Below are 22870 nucleotides of genomic sequence, written 5' to 3' on the forward strand. Positions count from 1 at the left end.
CATTCAGGCATCCCAGCTGAACAGTTTTAAGCAAAGGAATGACATGATTAGATTTTTGTTTTTTAAAGATCATTGTGACTATAGTGGGTTGAACTTATTGGATGAAGCAAGACCAAAGGTAGAAAAGGCCAGCTAGGAAGTCACTGCATAGTCCAGGTGAGAAATGAATGTTTGGTTAGTAAGGATACACAGGGAAATTAAAACATATTGCCAAAATTCTATTTCTCTCTTGCAAAAGTGTTTTATTCTTTATATCTTACATTTACATTATATGAATTCTTTAGTATATATGAAGTCATTCATTTAAAAACATATGAAAATGACAGAGAAAAATGTATTTTTGTGTTCACATAATTATAAAGCCAAATTCATGATGAGGCTTGCTTCTGAAGAGCTATGGTGGACTGTAAGATAGCCATGATCCTTATTCCACCCTGTATTCACACCCTTTATTGTGTGACTTTGCATTTTCCTTCATTAAGAAGTGGAGACTATGTCCCCTCCTCTTGAATCTAGGAAGGCTTTATTACTTTCTTTAGGCAATAAAATGCAACAGAAGGGACAGTATGCCATTTCTGAGCCTAGGCCTCAAGAGGCTTTACCTACTTTGGCCCTGTCTCTCAGAACCCTGCCCAGGCACCCATGGGAAGAAGCCTGGGCTAGCCTGCTGGGAAATGGGAGCTACCTGAGGAGGAGCTCAGCCAACCCAGCTGAGGCTATCCTAAACTAACCAGCACTCAATCAACCTGGCAACAGACTTCCATCTGATATGTGAACCCCACTATGATCAACCAGATAGCTGACCTCAGTCCAAATTGCCAAACTACATAACTGTAAGATGTATAAATGGTTGTCTTCAGCCACAGATTTGGGGGTAGTTTAACAGCAAAAGTTGACAGAAGCTGGTGTCTGCAAGTGAAATGCTTACCTTTAACAAAAGCTCAAATTCACAGCATTGGCTTTGGGATCAGGGATGGGTGGAGATTGGAAAAATGGCAGGCAAATAGTGAAGTCTGGAAAAATGGTGAGGAAATTGTTACTGAAGGCTGGAAAAATGGTGATCTGTGTTTTATAATGGCAAAATGATTGGCCAAAGTGTTGCCTATGGTAACTTGGAAGATGGGGGAAAATACTCAGAAAGTTTTTGTTTGGCTAAGGAGATCTCTAGGCAGAGTGTTAAAAGTATCATCAGTTGGATGCTCCTAGCTATGTAACCTTGTAACAGGAAGGGAGCTATGAGCCAAAGAAAGAACTGGCAAAAAGAATTTAGAGAGAACAGAGAGGGGCACGACTTAGTAGGTTAAAAAAATAAAACTTTTTCCATCTTGAGGCTGTCTAGCCAGCATAGAGTTATTATAGGAATGTAGCTCAGAGATGTAGATTATACCAAAGGTAGCTGTAACACACTTTATTAAGGTCTTTGAAAGAGTTAGTGATGTCCAGTAGATTCCTAGACAGAAAGACTTCTTGGAATCCTAAGAGCAATATCCACAAAAACATATGAAACTAATCCAAAATAGTTAATAAGGGGCATCTGGGTGGCTCAGTCAGTTAAGTGTTTGCCTTCAGCTCAGGTCACAATCTCAGAGTCCTGGGATCTAGCCACACATCATTGGGATCTCAGCTCAGCAGGGAAGCCTCTGCTGAAGTTGTCTCCTCTGAGCCTCCTCCAGGTTGTCTCTCTCCCCCCTGCCTGCCACTCCACTTGCTTGTGCTCTCACACACACAAAATAGCATGATAAAATTGAGGGAGAGGTCTCAAAAACAGTTGTGAGGATGTCATTTGGAGTATAGAGTTGACCATAATCAGATACATAGAAAACCCACAAAGTTTTTATTTTTATTATTTATTTAAGAGAGGGAGAGAGAAAGAGGGTCAGGTGGAGGGGCAGAGGGTGAAAGACAATCTTAAGCAGGCTCCATACCCAGTGTGGAGGCCAACATGGGGCTTGATCTCACAATCCTGGAGTCATACCCTGGGCTGAAATCAAGACACTTAACTGACTGAGCCACCCAGGTGCCCACCCTGCCCCCTCACAAAGTTTTTAAATGAGTTATATGTGGGACAGTACCAACAGCCTGAACCAAAAGGGACTGAGAGATATTTCACATTGCTAGTCAGCTGCCAACATGCGCCACTGCTTCAGTAGTAACTAAGGAAGAAGATGGTCAGGAAGGATGGTCCAGAGGGTAGGGCTAAGAGACACAGAGATCAATGGACTAGGGAAGCCACTCCAAAGGAGTAGAGTCCAGGCCCAAGCAGGGAAGATTTCTTCTCCCAGGCCCAGACAGTGTTTGTCTAGCAGGAGTCAGAATTGCTCTGTCAGAATATACACCTTTCATGCTTTTCTTTTTTTTCTTTTTTTTTTCAAGGGGTTAATCTTTTTTTTTTATTTATTTTTTATTGGTGTTCAATTTACTAACATACAGAATAACCCCCAGTGCCCGTCACCCATTCACTCCCACCCCCCGCCCTCCTCCCCTTCTACCACCCCTAGTTCGTTTCCCAGAGTTAGCAGTCTTTACGTTCTGTCTCCCTTTCTGATATTTCCCACACATTTCTTCTCCCTTCCCTTATATTCCCTTTCACTATTATTTATATTCCCCAAATGAATGAGAACATATAATGTTTGTCCTTCTCCAACTGACTTACTTCACTCAGCCATGCTTTTCTTTCTTGAATGGAAATGTCTGTTAAAGTTATCCTGTCTCTGTCTCATTGTGCACTCTCAGAGTGATAACTGAAACTCTGGACATTTTACTCAGAAAGAGTGTATAAAATCCAAAGTGCCAATGGCTGAGATCAGAAACCTATTATCCAGCCTTTCCAGGATGCTCCGCCCTCTTTCTCTTCACCTCTCCTGTGTCTGCAAGGCCCTTCCTTGGTTCTTTGCCTAGCAAACACCTGCTCTTCCTTCAAGGCTCCACTCTAGTCCTTGGGATTTTCTGGAGGCATGGATTAAGCTTATTGACTTCTTTTTTTAAATAATTTTTTTAAATTTATTTATGATAGGCACACAGTGAGAGAGAGAGAGGCAGAGACACGGGCAGAGGGAGAAGCAGGCTCCATGCACCAGGAGCCCGATGTGGGATTCGATCCCGGGTCTCCGGGATCGCGCCCTGGGCCAAAGGCAGGCGCCAAACCGCTGCGCCACCCAGGGATCCCCGCTTATTGACTTTTTATTCACTGTTCTGCTCCTTGTAGGTTAGGTTACAGGAGGAGAAATGGACAACCAGTCAGGAGACCTAAGTATCAGTCTTATTAGTCTCAGGTTTGCCACTGACCAGCTCTGTGACTCAGGGCATCACTTCTCTCCGGACTTACTTTACATCTGAATAGAAGTAGGAAGGGTTCTTTCTGATTGAAGACTAGATAAGATTTATTGAAAGCCATCCTCAGGCCTTGGGTGGGGACGAAGTAGTAGATTGGGAATAAGACAATTTAGGTTCTATAGAAATCCACTCTGTGGACTCCAGTGGATCCCTGACCTGACCCTTGGGCTTCCGTAATTGTAAAGAGAGATGCTGGCATTGAATTTGGGGTGCTGAGGTGCTGAGTTTGTTTTGTGGGACATGGACCCCTGTCCACAAGGGGGAAGTATGCATAAGTGGGAGCGGCAAACAGCTGGAAAAAACTGATCCACTTGGTTTTTTTCCTCCCCTTGCTCCCTGCTCACAAGGGAATAAATCTCTTCCAACCCTCTCCCAGCTGGCTTGCTTTATTCAGCCTCAGGTTGATTTTTTCCCTTTGGCTGCAGCCAAAGTCTGGCTGGAAGTCCTCTAGCAAATCTCAAGTACTCCTGCTTCCCAGTCTTCACTCATATTTTCTCTGCTTTGAGTTGAATGCACTCATGTACCATGCATGCCTCCTCCCCTTTGTTTATTCACAGCATACTTGCCTTTGAAAACTCAGCTCAAATTCCAGTTCAGTTCAGTTTAGCTGAACTTTTTTTTCTTTCTTTTTTTTTTTTTTTTTCGAGCGCTCACTATCTGCTTGGCTCAGTTCTGGGCACTGGGGATATTGCATTGAGTCAGCAGTTCCAGCCCTCGGGGAGCTCACAATTGACTGGTTGACTCAGAGAGTCCAGCACACAAGCAGATCATTTACACATGGTGTGGGATGTGCCATAAAAGAGGGCAGCAAAGGGCACTCTGGCGGTATAGAGCAGGGCCCCTGCCCAGCTTGGCTGCTGGGGTCAGGGGTTGGGAAACAGGCAGGAAAGGCTTTTTGGAAGGGATGATGCTTGGGTTGAGGGTTAAAGGAGGAGCTGTTTGCAAAGTGAAGAGGTGTCAAGCCATGTGCCCCAGGCAGAGCCCCCTCTCTGTCATGTCTGCTGTGTGGCTCCCATCTTGGGTGGAAATCCCACCTTTTATTACTCTGGGCTGGTACCACCATTTCTAGTGTTGCATGTAAATTCTGGATCCAGCTCTTTGAAAACTGTCCACGTGGTGATCAGGAAGGTGAGAGGATGGTCATACAAGGAACAGTAGCTGAATTGTGCATATTTAGACTGAGGGGAAAGGATTCTGAAACAGAAGGGAGTTTTAAATAACACTGAGCTTCCAGGGGGATCCCTGGGTAGCTCAGCGGTTTGGCGCCTGCCTTTGGCCCAGGGCTTGATCCTGGAGTCCCGGGATCAAGACCCGAGTGGGACTCCTTGCATGGAGCCTGCTTCTCTCTCTGCCGCTTTCTCTCTCTCTGTGTCTCTCATGAATAAATGAATAAAATCTTTAAACACACACACACACACACACACACACACACACACACAAAAGAAAAAAACATTGAGCTTCCAAGTATAACCAAAGTGTAGAAGCTGCAGGAGACAGATTTCAGCTGAACACGAGAAAGAACTCTCTACTGGTCTTTCTTTAAATGGGTACAACTTAATAGTGAAAGGGAATAAAGGGGAAAGGAGAGAAAATGAGTGGGAAATATCAGAGAGGATGACAGAACATGAGAGACTCCTAACTCTGGGAAACGAACAAGGGGTAGTGGAAAGGGAGGTGGGCAGGGGGGTTGGGGTGACTGGGTGACGGACACTGAGGGGGGGGCACTTGATGGGATGAGCACTGAGTGATATGGTATATGTTGGCAAATTGAACTCCAATTAAAAAAAAGGATACAACTTGTCTGAGCAAATTATAATGGGAGAGGTTCAAATATAAATCCCCATTTGGTAATCAGATTGTGGGAACTGGTAAATTGGATAAGATGACCATGAAGGTTCTTTCCAAGGGTGGGTTCTCTCATACCTACTCCTCACCCCCACCACCGTTTTAGAGACCTTCTGCTTATGCCTTTCCATACCCTCACCTGCTGACTGAAGTCCAAGCTCCAGGGCATAGCACACAGGGCCCTCTCCATTCACACCCCTTCTCAACATGGCAATACCAAACCACTTACAGTTCTTGGAATGTTCATGCTGTGTTCTGTGCTTAAGATGGCCTCCCTCCTCCTTTGCCTTCCCCATAAATTACAACTGGTGAAATAACTCTCTCCCACTCTTCTTTAAAAAATTTTTATTTATTTATTTTTTTAAGAGAGGGTAAGGGCAGAGGGAGATAGGGAGATGAGAATCTCAAGCAGACTCCATGCCCAGCGCAGAGCCCAGTGTCGGGCTCTATCTCACAACTCTGAGATCATGACCTGAAATCAAGAGTCAGACACTTAATGGACTGAGCCTCACGCTCCCACTGTGTCTTGATAGAAGGGTAAGTGCAGTGGTCTGCATTTCAGAAGGCACCTGGGAGGTCAAATCCCTCCTTAATTAGTTTCTGGGTTTAGCTGGAATGCATGTGACAAGAGTCCAGCCAACTGGGCCTTCTCTCTAGTGCTTTGAATCCAAAGACATAAGGAATAGATAATGGTGATCTGGTGGAGTGGGGGTAGGCAGAACAGTGGCCTGAACAGACTGTTCCAGCAATAGCATGGTTGCTGTCCTTTTTCCTACTTTTTAAGCTTCTACAAGTGCCCTTGGTACTAGCATATTTCTAAGTCAATAAATATTTTATAAAATGAAATAATGAAGCATAAGGATAAAGGTCAAAGATTTAATTTAAATCAAATTGCATGCAAGACTGGACTACTTAATGATTAGAACCAGAACTATAGAGGAAAATAAAGAGATAGGAGAATGGTCACACCAGTAATAGAAATAAGGAAATGCTAGTTTAGGGATGACAGGAGGAAGGATGGGGAATAACAGATTTTTATTATAATATATATTTAAGGGACAGCTGGGTGGCTCAGTGGTTGAGCATCTGCCTTTGGCTCAGGGTGTGATTCTGGAGTCCTGGGATCAAGTCCTGTGTTGGGCTTCCTGCATGGAGCCTGCTTCTCCCTCTGCCTGTGTCTCTGCTTCTCTCTGTGTCTCTCATTAGTAAATAAATGGAATCTTTTTAAAAAAATAATATATATTTAACATTTTAGTTATATTAGCTGATGCTAACATGGGTGGACAAATTAAGTCAACTAAAGGAGTGAAAGGCAAAAATAAGATGGAAAGGACTTTAATATTAGCTCTTTCTTCTGGGACTTCTTTTTTTTAAAAAGATTTTATTTATTGATTTCAGAGAGGGAATGAGTACACAAAGGGAGAGGGAGGGGAGGAACAGAGGGAGAAGGAAATGGTAGAGGGAGGGACAGAGGGACAAGAGAGGCAGACTCCCCACTGAGCAGGGAGCCTGCCTCAGGGCTCTATCCCAGGACTCTGGAACCATCACCTGAGCCAGACAACCAACTGGGCCACCCAGGTGCCCCTTCTCCTGGGATTTCTGATGAACCAATCAATACATATTCACCAAATAATAAGCTAGAATATTCATTTAGGCTGAAAGTAGATTCTAGGTTTTATATACCATGCATATATTTCAAAAACATGTTCCACTTGGATAGCAAATTTTATGAACCATACAGTAACTAAGATAATAAAAAATACACAGAAATTCATGCCTATAAAGAGGCCTGTTTATTACTGATAACACTTCATTTGGTTAAAACCCACAAGAAATCCACACACAAACACTTTAAGTGCAAATTCTCACAGGCAGTACTTATCATACACCCTGGTGTTTTCATCAGAAAAAAAATGAGAAAATGTTGACAAAAACTGCTAAAACAAGGGCACAGTTTTGATCTACTGCTACAAAGAAAAATAATTCATTCTTAACTGCATATATTTTAGCGGGTATATTCAATGACACATACAAAGTTTATTTTAGCATAAAACAAGAAGTCCTCACCATATATACAGATGCAGACTCTTGCCTGAGTGCCTCTTGTAAGATATATGATGAATCATAGCAGTGAACAAAATATACCAAATAGTACCAAATTAGTTGTGACTCACTTGGAAGGTAGTGGTAGTAGGTTCAAAATGGCACTTATAACCAGTGATATTAATTCTACATAGATACTTTCTTTTTTTTTTTTTTCATAGATACTTTCTTAGCCTACTTGGTCAACATCTTGATATTAAGTCTACATAGATACTTTCTTAGCCTACTTGGTCAACATCTTGCTTTGAGTGTAAATACTAGGCATTATATATAATTTCCAAATAGGAGTATGATCTGATCTCTCAAAAGAAACAGAGTATTTAAGTGTGTGCGTGCTTAAAGAAGATTATTTATTACAAATTTCAGTAATGAGAATTGTTTAAAAAACTGAATCAGAAAATTAACAGTTTGATTGTTTCTTAAACAATTAGCTTCTTTAAAATACAATCCCCTAATTCCTATAATCACCATCCAAGCACTCTATAACAGGTACTATACTGGAGGTGGGAGGATATGAAAAATAATAAAAAATGATCTCTGCTCTTAGAGAGTTGATAGTCAGATACTCTTTCTCAGTCAAGGAATGCCAGTGAATTAATGAAAACGGACTGGCCAACACCTCTGACAATATTATAAGGTTCAGTGATAACTGTTTCAGGTCAATTTAATTTGGCAGTAATACTTTCAAAGTTCAGCTTTTAAAATGCAGGGAACAGGCTAGATATGTTCTATGTTTATATTTCTCACATTAAGGTCAGTGTATGTACCACCAGGCAGATGCAACAATTGAGGAAGGGAGGGAGAAAACATTGAGAGGCCCTGTGATAAACATAGTGTTCCTTTCTGGCAGCACCAGTTTCTGTGAGGATTGAAGGAATCATTTTTATATTGGAAGAATTTTATTATGTGGAATGCAAAATTCAACTTAACATTTCATGACAGAACATGAAATTTCAGGAGTGGTAGACTGCCTCAGATTTTTCACTTGGGCCCCTTCCCTCACATATTCATGTTCCTCTGCTTTAGGGTTACACTGGTGGAAAAATTTGAGAAGCAAACTTCAGATATATCATTTGCCCTTATCTTGGTCGCTTTACTCATTCTTGTATGTCCTTTCTTTAAAGTATAGAGTCTTGAACTAACTAACAAAGAGAAAATATGGTTGGATGAATGTAATGGTGTGGTTAATATTTTCAAGTAACCAATGGTTAAAAAAAACCTAACTCAATTTTCAACTGAAACTAAAGAAAGTCATGCTGTGTAAAGTCTTGAAGTGAAAGGTTCTTTTCTTTCCACTTGAACTTCCTATGGCTTATGGTCAGATGCTCTGGGGGACAAATGTAAAAAATATTTCTCAAATTTTGTGCTTTGGGTGCCCCACGTACAGGGAAACCTGAAATAAAATGTGAGAGCAATTGACCATCCATTGTGATAGTATGACTCTTTCCTCATCAGTTTCTAGAGCAATCTCAGAAAAGCAAGTGAATTTATAAAAGGCCATAATAAATTAACATACAGTAATATCCAGATGGACCAAAAAAGGCTATGAAATAGATTCAAAATTACTTCTTACAATGTCTTAAATATTCTCACAATAACAAAATAACCAAAAGTCAAAAAAACAAACGTAGTTATGAATAAGTTTAAAGCATTCTGAATGAATACAATTCAGATTTCTTATCAGTGAGGTAATAGAGCAATAGCTTTTCACAGTAATAAAATGTAGGAGGGGACCTAGGGAAGGAGGGAGGTAGAGAGAAAAAGGCATAAAATAAATTTATCCAAGCAAAATTTGGATTTTTCAAGCATCACAAACATCAGTGGAAAACATCGGAAAGAAATACCAGTAGCAGCAGTTCATAGAACAACTTCTCCATTAACTCCAGCTAATGTCCATTCCAGAAGCAACCTCCTTAAGAAACGGGAGGCCTATTTCCTATGTAAGGATATTCCCAAAGTGTCCCATCTCTCAGAACCTCGTCGTCTGCTGAAGTTACTACACCCAAGCAGCAATACAGTTAAAACAAAACCCTCAGACATCCTATAATGCTATACATTCTTCAAGATGAACAAAATGGTGTTCAAGTCTTACTTAATTTGCCAGGTTAAATTAAAAATAATATCCAAGCAGGTCTCTGTGCAGCAAATGAAGACCGCACTCATGCATCTACTACTCAACATATACAAAAACTCTCTTGTGAGCTAAATTCTTCTAGACAGGGAGTGAAACTCAAATGTTACTTTCAGTGCTCTCTATGACATCGCCATTGTTCCCACCTGAGTTTTTAAAAAAGTATTGGAAGGAACCCTTAAAAGACAGTACATCCTTTAATATTTAAATTTGTTATTTGGGTTTTTTTTAAAAGGTCCTTATTCTCTTTTATTCTGTCCTCACTGAAGACAGAGAACAGTTTTTCACATTACTTCTTACTTTGAGTCCTTTAATAAAAGATTCAACTAATAGTATAAGACTTCTTAAATTATCTCAGCAGCTCTCTCTCCTCCAGAATTAAATGGTCTTAATTCTTTGAACTTTTTATCACAACTCTTATTTTCCAATCTGTGCTGTATTCCTTTTTATTTCTGCTATGTCCTCTCCTCCCTAGTTCCCACATGATCCTAAAACACAACATCCCAGCAGAAACTGAATCAGTAAGAGGGGTACTTTTTCTCTCCTAAAACTTGGCCTCTTTTTAGTGGTTGCTAATAAAGGAAAACAAAAGGTTCACTATCTATCTGCTCATAATAATAACAAATACACACAGCTAAACAACTTGCCCACAGCCAGTTTATTCCCAACTTTAAGAAAGATAAGTTTGCCCTTCATGAGAATCATTTCCTGTACCATCTTAGTGACCTATTGTTTATTTCTATTGCTTATTAATTCTAAGCAATTTCTATTGCTTATTTTCATTGTATGCTTTGACTTTGCCCCAATAACTCATTCCTTTTATTCAAAACTCTAGAAAAGCCCAGTTTTGATCTACACATTCAATGAAAATGGATTCATTTTCATGGTACTGTTGATAAAGAAAAGCGAAACAATGTAGAGCCCAAGGCTGAGACCTATAGTCCAGGACTTCCGTCTTTCCTGGTTGGCTTGGGTTACTAAAATTATCCTGTGAGGCAACTGTACACCACTATGTCAAGTTCATGTCAAAGATTATGCTAATACAGACTTGAGAGCTTGGCTACAATCAAGTAATTCCCTTAATCTATACACTTCAGGAACATCTGTAACATTTTGTTGATTTTAACTTTGGATTTTTAAATATTTGAGATAAGATTCTAAGTTTTAATAACTTTTCACTTTAAGATGACTTAAATGTTGCATTATATTAAAGCACTCGAAACTGTTCTCTTTATAATAGAATGACAATCATGACATGGCTTTAGTGATTATGAATGAACTATCATATTATTTTCGCTCCACTTTGTTCTTTAGTCACTGAAAGCCACTAAAGCCAAATATACATATTTTTCATATATACAGCGTTGTTCACACTACTTGGTAGAATATAGGCCATCTCCTAAATTACATTCTACATTACCAAAAGCAAATAAAACAAACAAAAAAAAATCTGCACATTTCTTTTTCAGTACAAAGCCTTTGAAAAACAAAGTCATTCAGAAGTATGCTGTCCCCTACATTTACCTAGTTGTCTATTATCTACAGTCATACAAGATCTAGCTATAGGAAAGGAAGGAACAAATTAACAATAGTGGCAATACAAGAATTTGAAAATTATATTTGCATTCTATGGTTTCAACCAAATGTTAGCTGGTAGCTACAACAAACCATACCATTATTTACTAAGTATTCTAATCCGTTTAAATTTTATACTATTTTTTTAGGAAATAAATACTCTAATATCAGTTATATCCCACTAGCAATTTGTTTAGTATAATTACACCCAAGGCCTTGTTTTGTTACCACATGAGTTTAAATATTTTGTGAGTTGTATAGGACAGGATACATTTTAAGAGGATTAAATAGTACTTCTCTACTAAGATTTCTTTAGAATACTGGAGAATCAACCAAAAGTGACCTTCCAATTTTTTTTTCCACATTGAGGGGTGCCTGGGTGGCTCAGTCAGTTAAGCCTCTGACTCCAGGTCTCAGCTCAGGTCTTGATCTCAGAGTCATGAGTTCAAGCCCTGCACTGGGCTTTACACTGGGCATGGAGCCTACTTGAAAAAAAATATGCAAAAATTTTTTCCATGTTGAAAAAGATAAATAGTACTCTGGAGATCAGAAATTCTACAGTAGGCAGCAAGATGACAGAATAAATTGGACTTCAGTTTTAAAACATGTAGTTTTAGTGTTTCATAACACCTAAAATCTGGATATTTTATTTCTTAGTAAAATTAGCATTACTTCATCTGATAAAGGAATAAATCTACTTATAAAAATGTAATTCCAAAGTTAGGCTTTTAAAGAAATTTAGAGCTCCTTTTTTTGGTTCAGATTTTCTTCTTTGTCTGAAGGCTGTGGTTATTGACATTTAATTCTCATAAGAAGATCCTTTAGTTACATTGAGACTGCTTTTTAAAAGATTTTTATTTACATTCATAAGCTTTCTAAAAGGGCAAATCTATTTGATATAGAGTGGAAGCACCTACATCATTTGGAAGATTTTCCTTAACTGTCTGAAAATGAAATGATTAAATTATATTCAATGGAGGAACACTGTTTTAATTCATACCATATCCTGAGAAGGCACTAAGAAATCTGACAAGAACGAAGCCACTAGGAGCATTGCCACTATTGTTTTACATTCGGTAAATGTCAGAATTTTAAATACATACAAGAAATTTACACTGCACCAAAAGCACCTGAAACCACATATTGTAATCTCTAAGCTAGAAATGCTAATACCAGATTTCAAATACTCTACTTTGTAAGTTAATATCTGTGATGTAATAATGACACTATTCCACAGTATTCTGGGAGCAATGCCATTTTCTTGTCAATTTTATTTTTATTTTTATTTTTTTCTTGTCAATTTTATAGATTAATTTCCTTAACTAACTCTACAACTATATAACATTTATCTGCCTTTTTTTAAAACCATGCTATACACAATTACAATACGGAACTAAGCTTAATCACACTTTAATAAGAAAATTCACTTATGTATTGGTTTTCTTTTCTGTTGAAGGAAGAATAACGTGTTACTATAATACTTTTAATGCAATGACTTTCGTTCAAGATTATGAAAAAATTTGAAGCCTTTCTCTCTGGACCATTTCATTTCAAATTTATACAGTTGGTTTAGTCAGCCAACCAAAAAGAAAGAAAATAAAAGTAAAAAGTACTTGGCCAGATAAGATAGAGAACGCTAATACGACTTCAACGCATGGAGTTCTTGGCTATTCTGTTCCATGTGCCACTGCAAAGTGATGACGTACTTGCGTGTACTAAACAGAACGCCAGATCAGTCCATTTTTACTGGGCTCAAGGAAATTCTCAATCAAATCTTCGATGAGTTTCCTCAATTCCTCTTCTAGTAAGGCAGTGTCACTGAAGAGAAAGATTAAGTTTTGAAATTCTTTATTTTCATCACCTTAAATTTTGTTTAAATTGTTATAATTTCAAAGGCAGACAATTAAACAACTGGTAAACCAAAAAGAAGTTCATTCAGTTAAAACAAAACAAGTACAAAGGAGGGAAAATCAAACTGAAATTGAACTGCATTAAAGGGAGTTCCTTGGTTCACGATACATGGATGAGCTTCGGTAAATCTATAGATTTCTCCTGGGTCAGGCAATTTAATGGCCCCGAACACCAATACTAGGTATTATACTAAAATGGCTTCCTGAAATACTTTGAGAAACATCCAATAGATGTTATGGGATGATATGGCATGACTCAGATACAGAGCAGGGATGGGACTAAAAAAATGAGATGCTTAAAAAATAAATACACATTTATAAGTATGTGCTTCAAAGTCATCATTGCTGCTGACCAGAACATTTATAGGAAAGCCTCTTTTCAACTGCCTTCACGTGTCATTTGTCATTATTTAATTTAGTTTCCTTTGAACTCTACTCTGACTGACTTCAGGACGTCTTTTTTTTTGCCCCCAAAGGAAATAAAATCTACTGTTAAATGCAAAGATTTAGGGACATACAAAATAATATACCTTGGACTCTGAAGGCAATTCCAAGAAACCACTTTGTCAAAAATATACTGATCAGTGACAACATTATAGGAGGTACTACTTTTAATAAGTTTAAATGGCCACTGAATATGTTTATTAAATCAATTTAGTGACAATTCATGCTCTTTAAAGGAAATAAACTGGACAGATTAAGTCAAAGCATATTAATATAAAAATGAATATCTGACAATAAAAATTATTTGATTATTTTTTAAAAGATTTTATCTATTTATTCATGAGAGACACAGAAAGAGAGAGGCAGAGACACAGGCAGAGGGAGAAGCAGGCTCCATGCAGGGAGCCCGACGTGGGACTCGATCCTGGGTGTCCAGTATGAGGCCCTGGCCCAAAGGTGGCGCTAAACTGCTGAGCCGCCGGGGCTGCCCTAATCATTGCTTTATGTTCATTATATAATAGGTAATAGTCACAGAGCCTTCCCAGTAATAAAAATTCGCTAAAATTTTAAAATTCAGGGACACCTGGGTGGCTAAGCGGTTGGGCGTCTGCCTTTGGCTCAGGGTGTGATCCCAGAGTCTCGGGATCGAGTCCCATATCGGGCTCCTTGCATGGAGCCTGCTTCTCTTGTCTCTGCCTCTCTCTGTATCTCTCATGAATAAGTAAATCTTTAAAAAAAATGTTTTTTAATTCAATTCCCATGTGGTCCAGTTGCTTTGGAAAATAGTGTGGCAGTTCCTCCAAATGTTAAGCATAGAATTTCCATATGACCCAGCAATTCTATACCTACATATAGACCCAAATGAAATGAAAACCTGTCCACACAAAAAGTTGTGCACAAATGTTTGTAGCACTGTTATTCATAATAGTTAAAACGCGGAAATAACCCACGCGTCCACCACCTGATAAATGGATAAAAAAAGTGTTACATACAACAGAATATATAGGCCAAGAAAACAATTAAAAAAAAGAAAAGAAACAAAGTGCTGATTCATGTTATAATACAGATGAACCTTGAAAACATTACGCTAAGAAAAAGATGATAGTCACAAAGGGCCATATATATTTCATTATTCCATTTATATGAAATCTCCACAATAAGCAAGTCTATAATGACAGATGGTAGATTGGTGGTTGCCTAGGGCTAAGAAGGAGGGTGGATGGCAAGTGATTGCTAATGGGTATGGGGTTTCTTTGTGAGGTAATGAAAATCTTCTGAAATTGATGTAGTAAAAAAAAAATTTTGATTGTAGTGACGTTTGCACAACTCTGAATATACTAAAACCCACTGAATTGTCCACTTTGAATGGGTAAACTGTACAGTATGTGAATTTTATTTCAATAGAACCTATATAAATAAATACATGTAAATCTAAATATATATGTATGTATATATATTTAAAAAGTTCATTCTCACCTTTGCTCAGGTGATGCACACATCTCCGCATAATACTTTATCTTTGGTTCTGTCCCGCTTGTCCGAAGAGTAGCAACACAGCCATTTTGAAAAGTAAATGTAATCATTTGGCTGTTTTTACTCACAGGCAGCACCTATGCACAATGTTAACAACAGCTCAGTTACACTTGGTACCTTTTTCATTTTCAAGCATTGTAAAATATATTGTACTCACACGAGGCATCTAAAGGAGTCAAATTCATAGAAACAGGAAGTAGAAGGCCTGCTGGCAAGAGGTGGGGGAAGGGGGAAATGAGGAGTTGTTTAATGGGTATAGAGTTCAGTTCAGCAGGTGAGCAATTTCTGGACATCTGCTGCACAACAACGTAGATAGAGTTAACACTGCTGGACTGTGTGCTTAAAGATAGTGGTGGTAGATTTTATGTTATGTGTCTTTTACAATTAAAAAATCTTTTTAGGGGGATCCCTGGGTGGCTCAGCGGTTTGGCGCCTGCCTTCGGCTCAGGGCGTGATCCTGGAGACCCATATCGGGCTCCTGGCATGGAGCCTGCTTCTCCCTCTACCTGTGTCTCTGCCTCTCTCTCTCTGTGTCTCTCATGAAGAAGTAAATAAAATCTTTAAAAAAAAAAAATCCTTTTAAAGGGGCACCTGGGCTGCTCAGTGCTTGAGCATCTGCCTTTGGCTCAGGTCGTGATCCTGGGGTCCTGGATGCGAGTCCTGCATCAGGCTCCCTGCGAGGAGCCTGCTTTCCCCTCTGCCTATATCTCTGCCTCTCTCTCTATGTCTCTCACAAATAAATAAATAAAATGTTTAAAATTTTTTAAATTATAAAATATAAAGGATTACAGGATTACATACACAATAACTCATAAATATACCATTTTACTGAACATTCATAATAGTACAGGCATTGGGATATATACCTTACACACACCATCTCCAGGCCTCAACAATAATCTTCCAGAGTATATATAACTGCCAATTTACTGACATGGCTCAAAAAGAGTAAATGGCCTAGTTAAGGTCATCAACTAATGTGGCAGAGCAAGAAGTTGAAGCCAGGTCTATCTGTATCAAAGTCCAAACTGCCTCTACGGTTGCAAAGGGCTTTACAATATTGAAGCACTTTCACAGACAGTTTATCAATAGTCTCCAAAACAGAGTGAGCATACCTTAGAGGATGGGCAAAATTATCCCCTGGGGTACAAAAAATTTTATACTTTTAACGTAAAAGTTAAAAAAGGAAAACAATTTAAAAAATAAATAAAAAAGGCATCAAAGCTTTACTGATGTTGAACATATAGATTAATACTCTTCCTGGACTACAGATCAGTCTGTGAAACTTTTTTCGGGGGAACTGGGGGGGTTGTACTAGGACAGAGGTGGTACCTTTCATCAGGTGTCCTGAGCCTGGTCCTCTCTTTGAAACCTCTTTCTCAGTTAGTGGTACTACTACACACCACTTGCTTAAGACTGAGACCTTCCTGACCTCTTTTTCACTCACAGAGCATCAACTAGCAAGTCCTATCTATTCTATTCTTTATTTAATTCAACATTGTCCAACTCTCTCCATCACTACTGCTAGTGAATAGACACAAAAGGAATAGGAGTTGTATTCTCCACAAGAAGTTGCAGATTTCCCAAAATATATCATGCCCCTGGCATCCTGAGACAACAGCAGGACATTATAAATGGAAATTAAGGCTAATAATCATTCACAATAACCAAATACATATGATCAGCAATTTATGGCATTTAAATAGTTGTTGAGCACCTACCATGTAGGCAGGAGCTTTGACAGGTATAGAGGTATGTCAGAAATGGATCTGCCTGTGGAATCCCTGGGTGGCTCAGTGGTTTAGCACCTGCCTTCAGACCAGGGTGTGATCCTGGAGTCCCGGGATCGAGTCCCACATCAGACTCCCTACATGCTTCTCCCTCTGCCTGTGTCTCTGCCTCTCTCTCTCTCTCTCTCTGTCTCTCATGAATAAATAAATAAAATCTTAAAAAAAAAAAGAAATGGATCTGCCAGGTACAGCACACTGACAACATAAGATAGAAAGTGATAAGTAACAAGAGAAAGGCACAATGTATAATGAAATCACAGGAGAAAGAGATCTAATTATGGGATCTAGAAGGTATGTGGAACAGGTGACATCTACCTGAAGTCTTTTTTTTTTAAGATTTTTTTTTTTTTAATTCATGAGAGACACACACAGAGAGAGGCAGGCAGAGGGAGAAGCAGACTCCTTGTGGGGAGGCTGATATGGGACTCTATCCCAGGATCACAACCTGAGCCAAAGGCAGATGTTCAACCACTGAGCCACCCAGGTGTCCCTGCCTGAAGTCTTAAATAAGGACTAAGGTGTGGACCTGCAGCAGTAGGAAGGAGAGGCAGATGGAGGAAATAGCTTGAGCAAAAACACAGAAATTTTTATTTTCATTTAAAAAAAAGATTGTATTTATTTTTCTTGAGAGAGAGAGAGAGAGAGATAACAAAAGAGAGCACAGGGGATGGGGAAGAAGAGGGAGAAGCAGGGTCCCTGCTGAGCAGGGAGCCTGATGTGGGGCTCCATCCCAGGACTCTGAGATCATGACCTGAGCCAAAGGGAAATGCTTAACCAACTGAGTCACCCAGGTGCACCAAAATACATAATTTTAAAATAACAATGTATGCATATAAGAAACTGTAAGTTGTTCTATTTGGCTGCAGATATAGGGACGAAACGAGAAGTTGCAAAGAGGAAGGCGAAATGGTGAGCTTTGAAAGAACAGGCTTTTGGACTTTATTTTCAACCTCACACATCTTCCCTCTCTCCATCTGGTTCTCTTTTTGTCTAATTCTCTTTTGCATCTCCCTCCCCAGGGAGGAGCACACACTTGGAGAGAGAGGAGGACAAGATCAGAGGCAGGGAGCCTGTTAATGGGATTACAACTGCTCTGGAAAAAAAAAAAAAAAACGGATCATAGTTTCAAGACATTCACAGGCTTGAACTTCCACTATTTTACAATAGTACAAAGCACTACAAATGTTAAGAAAGTAAAAAAAAAAAAAAAGTACTTACTGATTTTTTATTAGGCTGGCTGCTGTCATAGCCAGTGGTAACATCCCTTATATACAATATAGCAAATGACCCACAGAACTTTGGATATTCTTTTGGAGAATCAAAATTGCGAAGCCTTTCAAATATACTTTTGATGGTGGTTGGATCATAACACAAGAAATATGAAGTTTTTGAAATATGATAACCATACCTGCACAAAGATTTAAGTGTTAAAATCAGATTTTAGATAACTTGAGAAAAGTATATATTCAAAGATAATTATTCTAGTATTATTTGGAAAGTGCATGTCTTTAGTTCAGTTTTAGAACTTTTTAAAAAGGACTATTTTCAAAATCAAATTTAGAAAGCTAAAAGCAGGACCAAAAAAATGAGAAATTTGGCAATTGAAATGATAAATTCATAAAAATAGAACTTACTTTTCATAAACCTTGATCAGTTGCTGTTTCAATGTTATATTCTTGGTTTCCAGGTAAGCTGCCATCTCGGCAGCAACTACAGCTGCACTCACCCCATCTTTATCCAAAACCGAAGTGCCACACAGAAAACCTAAGAATTAAAACACATTTTTTAAAAAGATTTTATTTATTTATTCATGAGAGAGACACACATACAGAGAGAGAGGCAGAGACAGAGGGAGAAGCAGGCTCCATGCAGGAGCCTGGCGTGGGACTCCATCCTGGGTCTCCAGGATCACGCCCTGGGCTGAAGGGGGCACTAAACCGCTCAGCCACAGGGGCTGCCCCAAAACACATTTTTTAAAAAGGGGAAAACTTAAGCCTATAATAATTTCAATAGTTTTCATTTACAGAACCAGTGGATTTAAGAGCCTACAAATGGATGAAACCCACTGATACTGAAGATAGTTAGGGAACTTTTAAGGGTCTCCCCCACCCCTGCCATGATCAGTTCTCTGTGGTTTTTATAATTCAAAATGCAAAACCAGAAGACAAAAATTCCTCTCCATAGAATTACTACATTTAAAAAAATTGCTCTCATTCAAATTTCAAGGATTTTAATATTTACTACATACCAATTGACTCCTCAAATGCAAAAAGGACTTCTTTTCCATTTGCCAGGAGGTCTTTTATCCGACTTCCAATCCATTTAAAACCTGGTAATGTTTCCTGAAATGCAGTGAAGGCCACTCTAGTTAAGTGATTCCTCATAAAGGCCTATTGCTAAGTGCAGGTAACACTCTCCTAGAGATCTTCTCTTACAGTTTTTAGTCCACACAGATTTATACAGTGGTAAGCACATAGCCAGGAAGTGCTTGGATTCATATTGCCATGAGTGATAACCCACTATTTATTGAACATAGAAAGAAGTGATTTACACCAACTATAATCCAACATTTGTAAGTGGTGATCAATATAGTTACATAGTAACATTAATACACACATATATTATAATCATCTACTATTTACCAAGCACTATTAATAGCCGCTTTATATCATTGGGGGTTTTTTGGTGGTTTTTTTTTTTTTTAAGATTTTAAAAATTTATTAGACACACAGAGAGAGAGAGAGTGAGCACAAGCAGAGGGGAGCAGGAGAGGGAAAAGCAGGCTGCCCACTGAGTAGGGAGCCCTATGTGGGGCTGGATCCTAGAACCCTGAGATCGTGACCTGAGCTGAAATCAAGAGTCAGTTGCTTAACTGACAGAGCCACCCAGGTGCCCTATCATTGCCTTTTTTAATGATTACAAAAACTCTGTTGCTGAAACAGAAGCTCAGAGACTTAGTGAATTTGCCCAAGATTATGCTGTATGTAAGAGATGGAGCGAGCATTTAATGACACTGCTTCTCAGAAACTGGCCTTTGGGCTGTATTATAAGTACTAAAACGAGAGCACCTATTAAAGTTGTGATTTAGTTTCCTGAGTAATCGATCGATTGGTTACTCAGTTTCCTGAGTAATCAAAGGCCACAATGCTTTTTAATGATGCACAGCGTATGCTTGAACCAAGTGTTCCTTACTGCAATACCAAGGCCTAAATAAAACCAAGAAAGTTACTAAGCCCTTCTTTGGTAATTAGATTTGGGGACTTTTCATCTGTGAGTTACTGTTCACTTTAAGGACATGAACTGTTTTAGAGTCAATAGAAAGAGCATGTGATATAGACTGATTCTAGAGCTCACCATTACTAACTTAGGATTCCCACTTCACCTCTCTACTTCCTCAGTGGGAAAAACTAAAAACCAAAACCGCTGCTGCCCTCCACAGAACCAACAACAAACACAAGTAACCAAATTTATAATACTGGTCTTCAGAATCATGTTTTTGTTTCTCTTTTGTGCTCGTTATGCATTTTTCTTGCCATAGGTATTAACGAGAAAAATGTTAACATTACTGTCATTCAGAATCTTAGGCTTGAATACATTTTTCAATTTCTTCTCTTTTGCTATTTGTATTATTATTATTTTTTTAAGTAGGCTCCATGCCCAATATGGAGCCCAATGTAGAGCTTGAACTCATGATTGTGAGATCGAGACCTGAGCTGAGATCAAGAGTTGGACACTTTACCAGCTGAACCACGCAGGTGCCCCTTTGTTTGTATTTTTTCTAAAAGCCTGAAATTGAAAGTTTTATTTCATTAAAACAGGTATAATTTTCTTTTATTCATCCAATCAGTATTAAGAGGCGTAGCTTGGCTATGGCTCAAAAAAAGTGATCAGAGGTGACATCTGCACTGATATTTGGCAAAGATGGCAGAGGAAAAGCAATTTAATTGGCATCAGTCCCAGAAGCTATAAAAATTGTTAGCCTAACTGCCAAAGGCTTACAAAGGTTAATGATCTGTGCTGAGAGAGAGTTATTTGTTTCTTGGGTGTCGAACATTGGGTCTTAATTTACAATTTAGAAGACTAAGTTTCTGAAGACTGAATTTGAAGAGCCTAAACAATGGCCAATGATACCTACAATTTTTTTGGAATGGAGTTTATATTACTGATGAAGTCACTGGTTTTCTCAGTATAAAAACCAGATTTTGTTGTATGGAATAAGTTTTAGTGCAATTTTTAAAGAATATCTTATCTTAGTTCCAGAAATTCACATACTGGATGGACGTGGCTCAAGGTGTCTAAATCATCAAGAGATTAAGCAAGTGTTAACAGAATTAGAAAAAAAAGGCGGGACTATAAATCAAATCAAGTCAGTTTTGGTGGGAAGATGGCTTTGATGTATAGAAATCGATTTAGAAAAGTAGCACACAGATGTTATCTGTTCTTACTTCAAAATGAAATCCTTCTTTAAGTGCAATTGCCTTCAAAATTTTGGAAGAGACTGTGGTGGCTAACATATAAACGTTCTTCACATCAGCATTTCTTGATTTATTTTTCTTCCAGCAATCAAACATCCACCACCCAAACAAAGCTGCCAATTCATTCCCTGTGAAAACTTTCCAATGACCACTGTAGAGAGAATGAAAATTCAAGTCAAGACTTTTATACCTTCTCACTAAAATTTCTTGACCCTAAGATACACAAATTACCATCTTTCACATAGGAAAATCCAAAAACTAGTATATGAGATTTCTGAGAAAATATTTAGTACTTATTTCTAGCTCACCAGTGGGTGAACTTAGGGTAGAAAGGGCAGCTGTGCCTGTTAAAAAATTATTACACTATAACTTTAATTCTCCTACCAAACGTGAAAAAAGTTATATGATGTCCTGTCTATGTAAGGATATCTGTCACAACATTATATTGGCAAAAATACACAGCAATCCCAAGGACCAAGATTAGAAAATGATTAATATTGGTAAAGCAATCTGTTGGGATATTATACCATTTTAAAAAGTAATATTTTAAACAATATTCAAGTACTGAAAAAAGTGCCCACAGTATAATATTAAGTGGAAGACAATCAAGATATGAAAAATGTATGTAATATGATAACAATTTTATAAAAACAAGTAGATTTTAAATGTCTGAGTAGAAAAAACAGGAAGGAAATGTCAAAATGCCAACCTCCGGGGGTTATCTTTGGATAATGGACTTACAGGAAATTTGTTTTCTTATTTTTTATTGTTTCAAATGAATCTGTAAGACTCAATATTAAAGACAGTTTTTCAAAATTTAAGATTTTATTTAAGTGCCAGGTTTACTTACTTCTCCTGAAGTTCTGCCACTGCTAGTCGATCTGCATCAGGATCTGTGGCTAGCACTACGCGGGCATGTTCTTTCTCTGCCAGTCTCAAAGAAAGTTCCTGAAACAGTGAGCCAGATCACCAGATTGTATTCCAGATATTAAATTCAGTGTTAATATTCCTAAATGTATAGGCACTATGTTAGTTGACATAAATTTTAGAAGAAATAGAGTTTGGCTAAATTTAAAAGAAGCCTAGAAGTAGGGATATTCACCAGTGAGATTTCAAATAAAACAGAATATTTGGCTCAAATATAATTTAAATTATGTAAACTAAAGTGGTTTCTGCCTTTCTAAGTAATCTTTGCATTGTCAATAAGTTCTGTCTATTGATGAAGTTTAATGCACTAATAATAATTTAAATAAAGAAAAAAAATACCAGCACAGATTCTCCTTCTTCAGGATTTGGACATTTAACAGTAGAAAAGTCTGGATCAGGATCTTTTTGTTCTGGTACTGGAATTGGAGGCTTAAAACCAAACACTTGAAAAGCCAGCTGCACATAGTCATGTCCGACTCCATGAAAAGATGTATGTACGAATTTCAAGGTAGTCTTTGAGTTTAATTCCCTATAAAGGAAAAGAATTATTCAATCAAAATCATAAAATGTGGTACTTGTGATATAATTAAAATTAGCTAGGGAGGAAGTTAAAATCTATTTTTTAGGATAAAGAAAATACACTCAGCATGCCAGGATGCTTTCCAGCAATAGTGTTAGCTATTTATAGAATAGTTAAGGAAATGTGGAAATAAGGCAAAATCAAATTTTAGAGAAAATTTCCTAATCTCATATAAAGAAAACACATGTTTAGCTATAATTTTTAATAGCTTTATTAAGAAGTAA

At 38.2% G+C, this 22870-nt stretch overlaps 1 protein-coding gene and 1 long non-coding RNA gene across 7 annotated transcripts in view; one reads left to right on the forward strand and one right to left on the reverse strand.

Moving 5' to 3' along the window:
- LOC140614991 (uncharacterized) overlaps nucleotides 1-22870 on the forward strand; it is a 57886-nt gene that overhangs the window by 10567 nt on the left and 24449 nt on the right. The gene's annotated exons all lie outside the window — the stretch shown is intronic.
- The window catches only part of PGM2L1 (phosphoglucomutase 2 like 1), a 55118-nt gene continuing 39196 nt past the window's right edge, over nucleotides 6949-22870 (reverse strand). The window contains exons 7-14 of the mRNA XM_072794556.1: nucleotides 22406-22595; nucleotides 21990-22087; nucleotides 21110-21290; nucleotides 18913-19006; nucleotides 18299-18428; nucleotides 17883-18072; nucleotides 14818-14951; nucleotides 6949-12805 (exon numbers count right to left, since the gene is read on the reverse strand). Of these exons, the coding sequence (XP_072650657.1) occupies nucleotides 12703-12805; nucleotides 14818-14951; nucleotides 17883-18072; nucleotides 18299-18428; nucleotides 18913-19006; nucleotides 21110-21290; nucleotides 21990-22087; nucleotides 22406-22595 (1120 nt within the window). The 3' untranslated portion in view covers nucleotides 6949-12702. The remainder of the gene's footprint in view (nucleotides 12806-14817; nucleotides 14952-17882; nucleotides 18073-18298; nucleotides 18429-18912; nucleotides 19007-21109; nucleotides 21291-21989; nucleotides 22088-22405; nucleotides 22596-22870) is intronic.

The sequence above is a fragment of the Canis lupus genome, chromosome 23, assembly GCF_048164855.1.
Source record: "Canis lupus baileyi chromosome 23, mCanLup2.hap1, whole genome shotgun sequence".
Taxonomy (NCBI): Eukaryota; Metazoa; Chordata; class Mammalia; order Carnivora; family Canidae; genus Canis; species Canis lupus.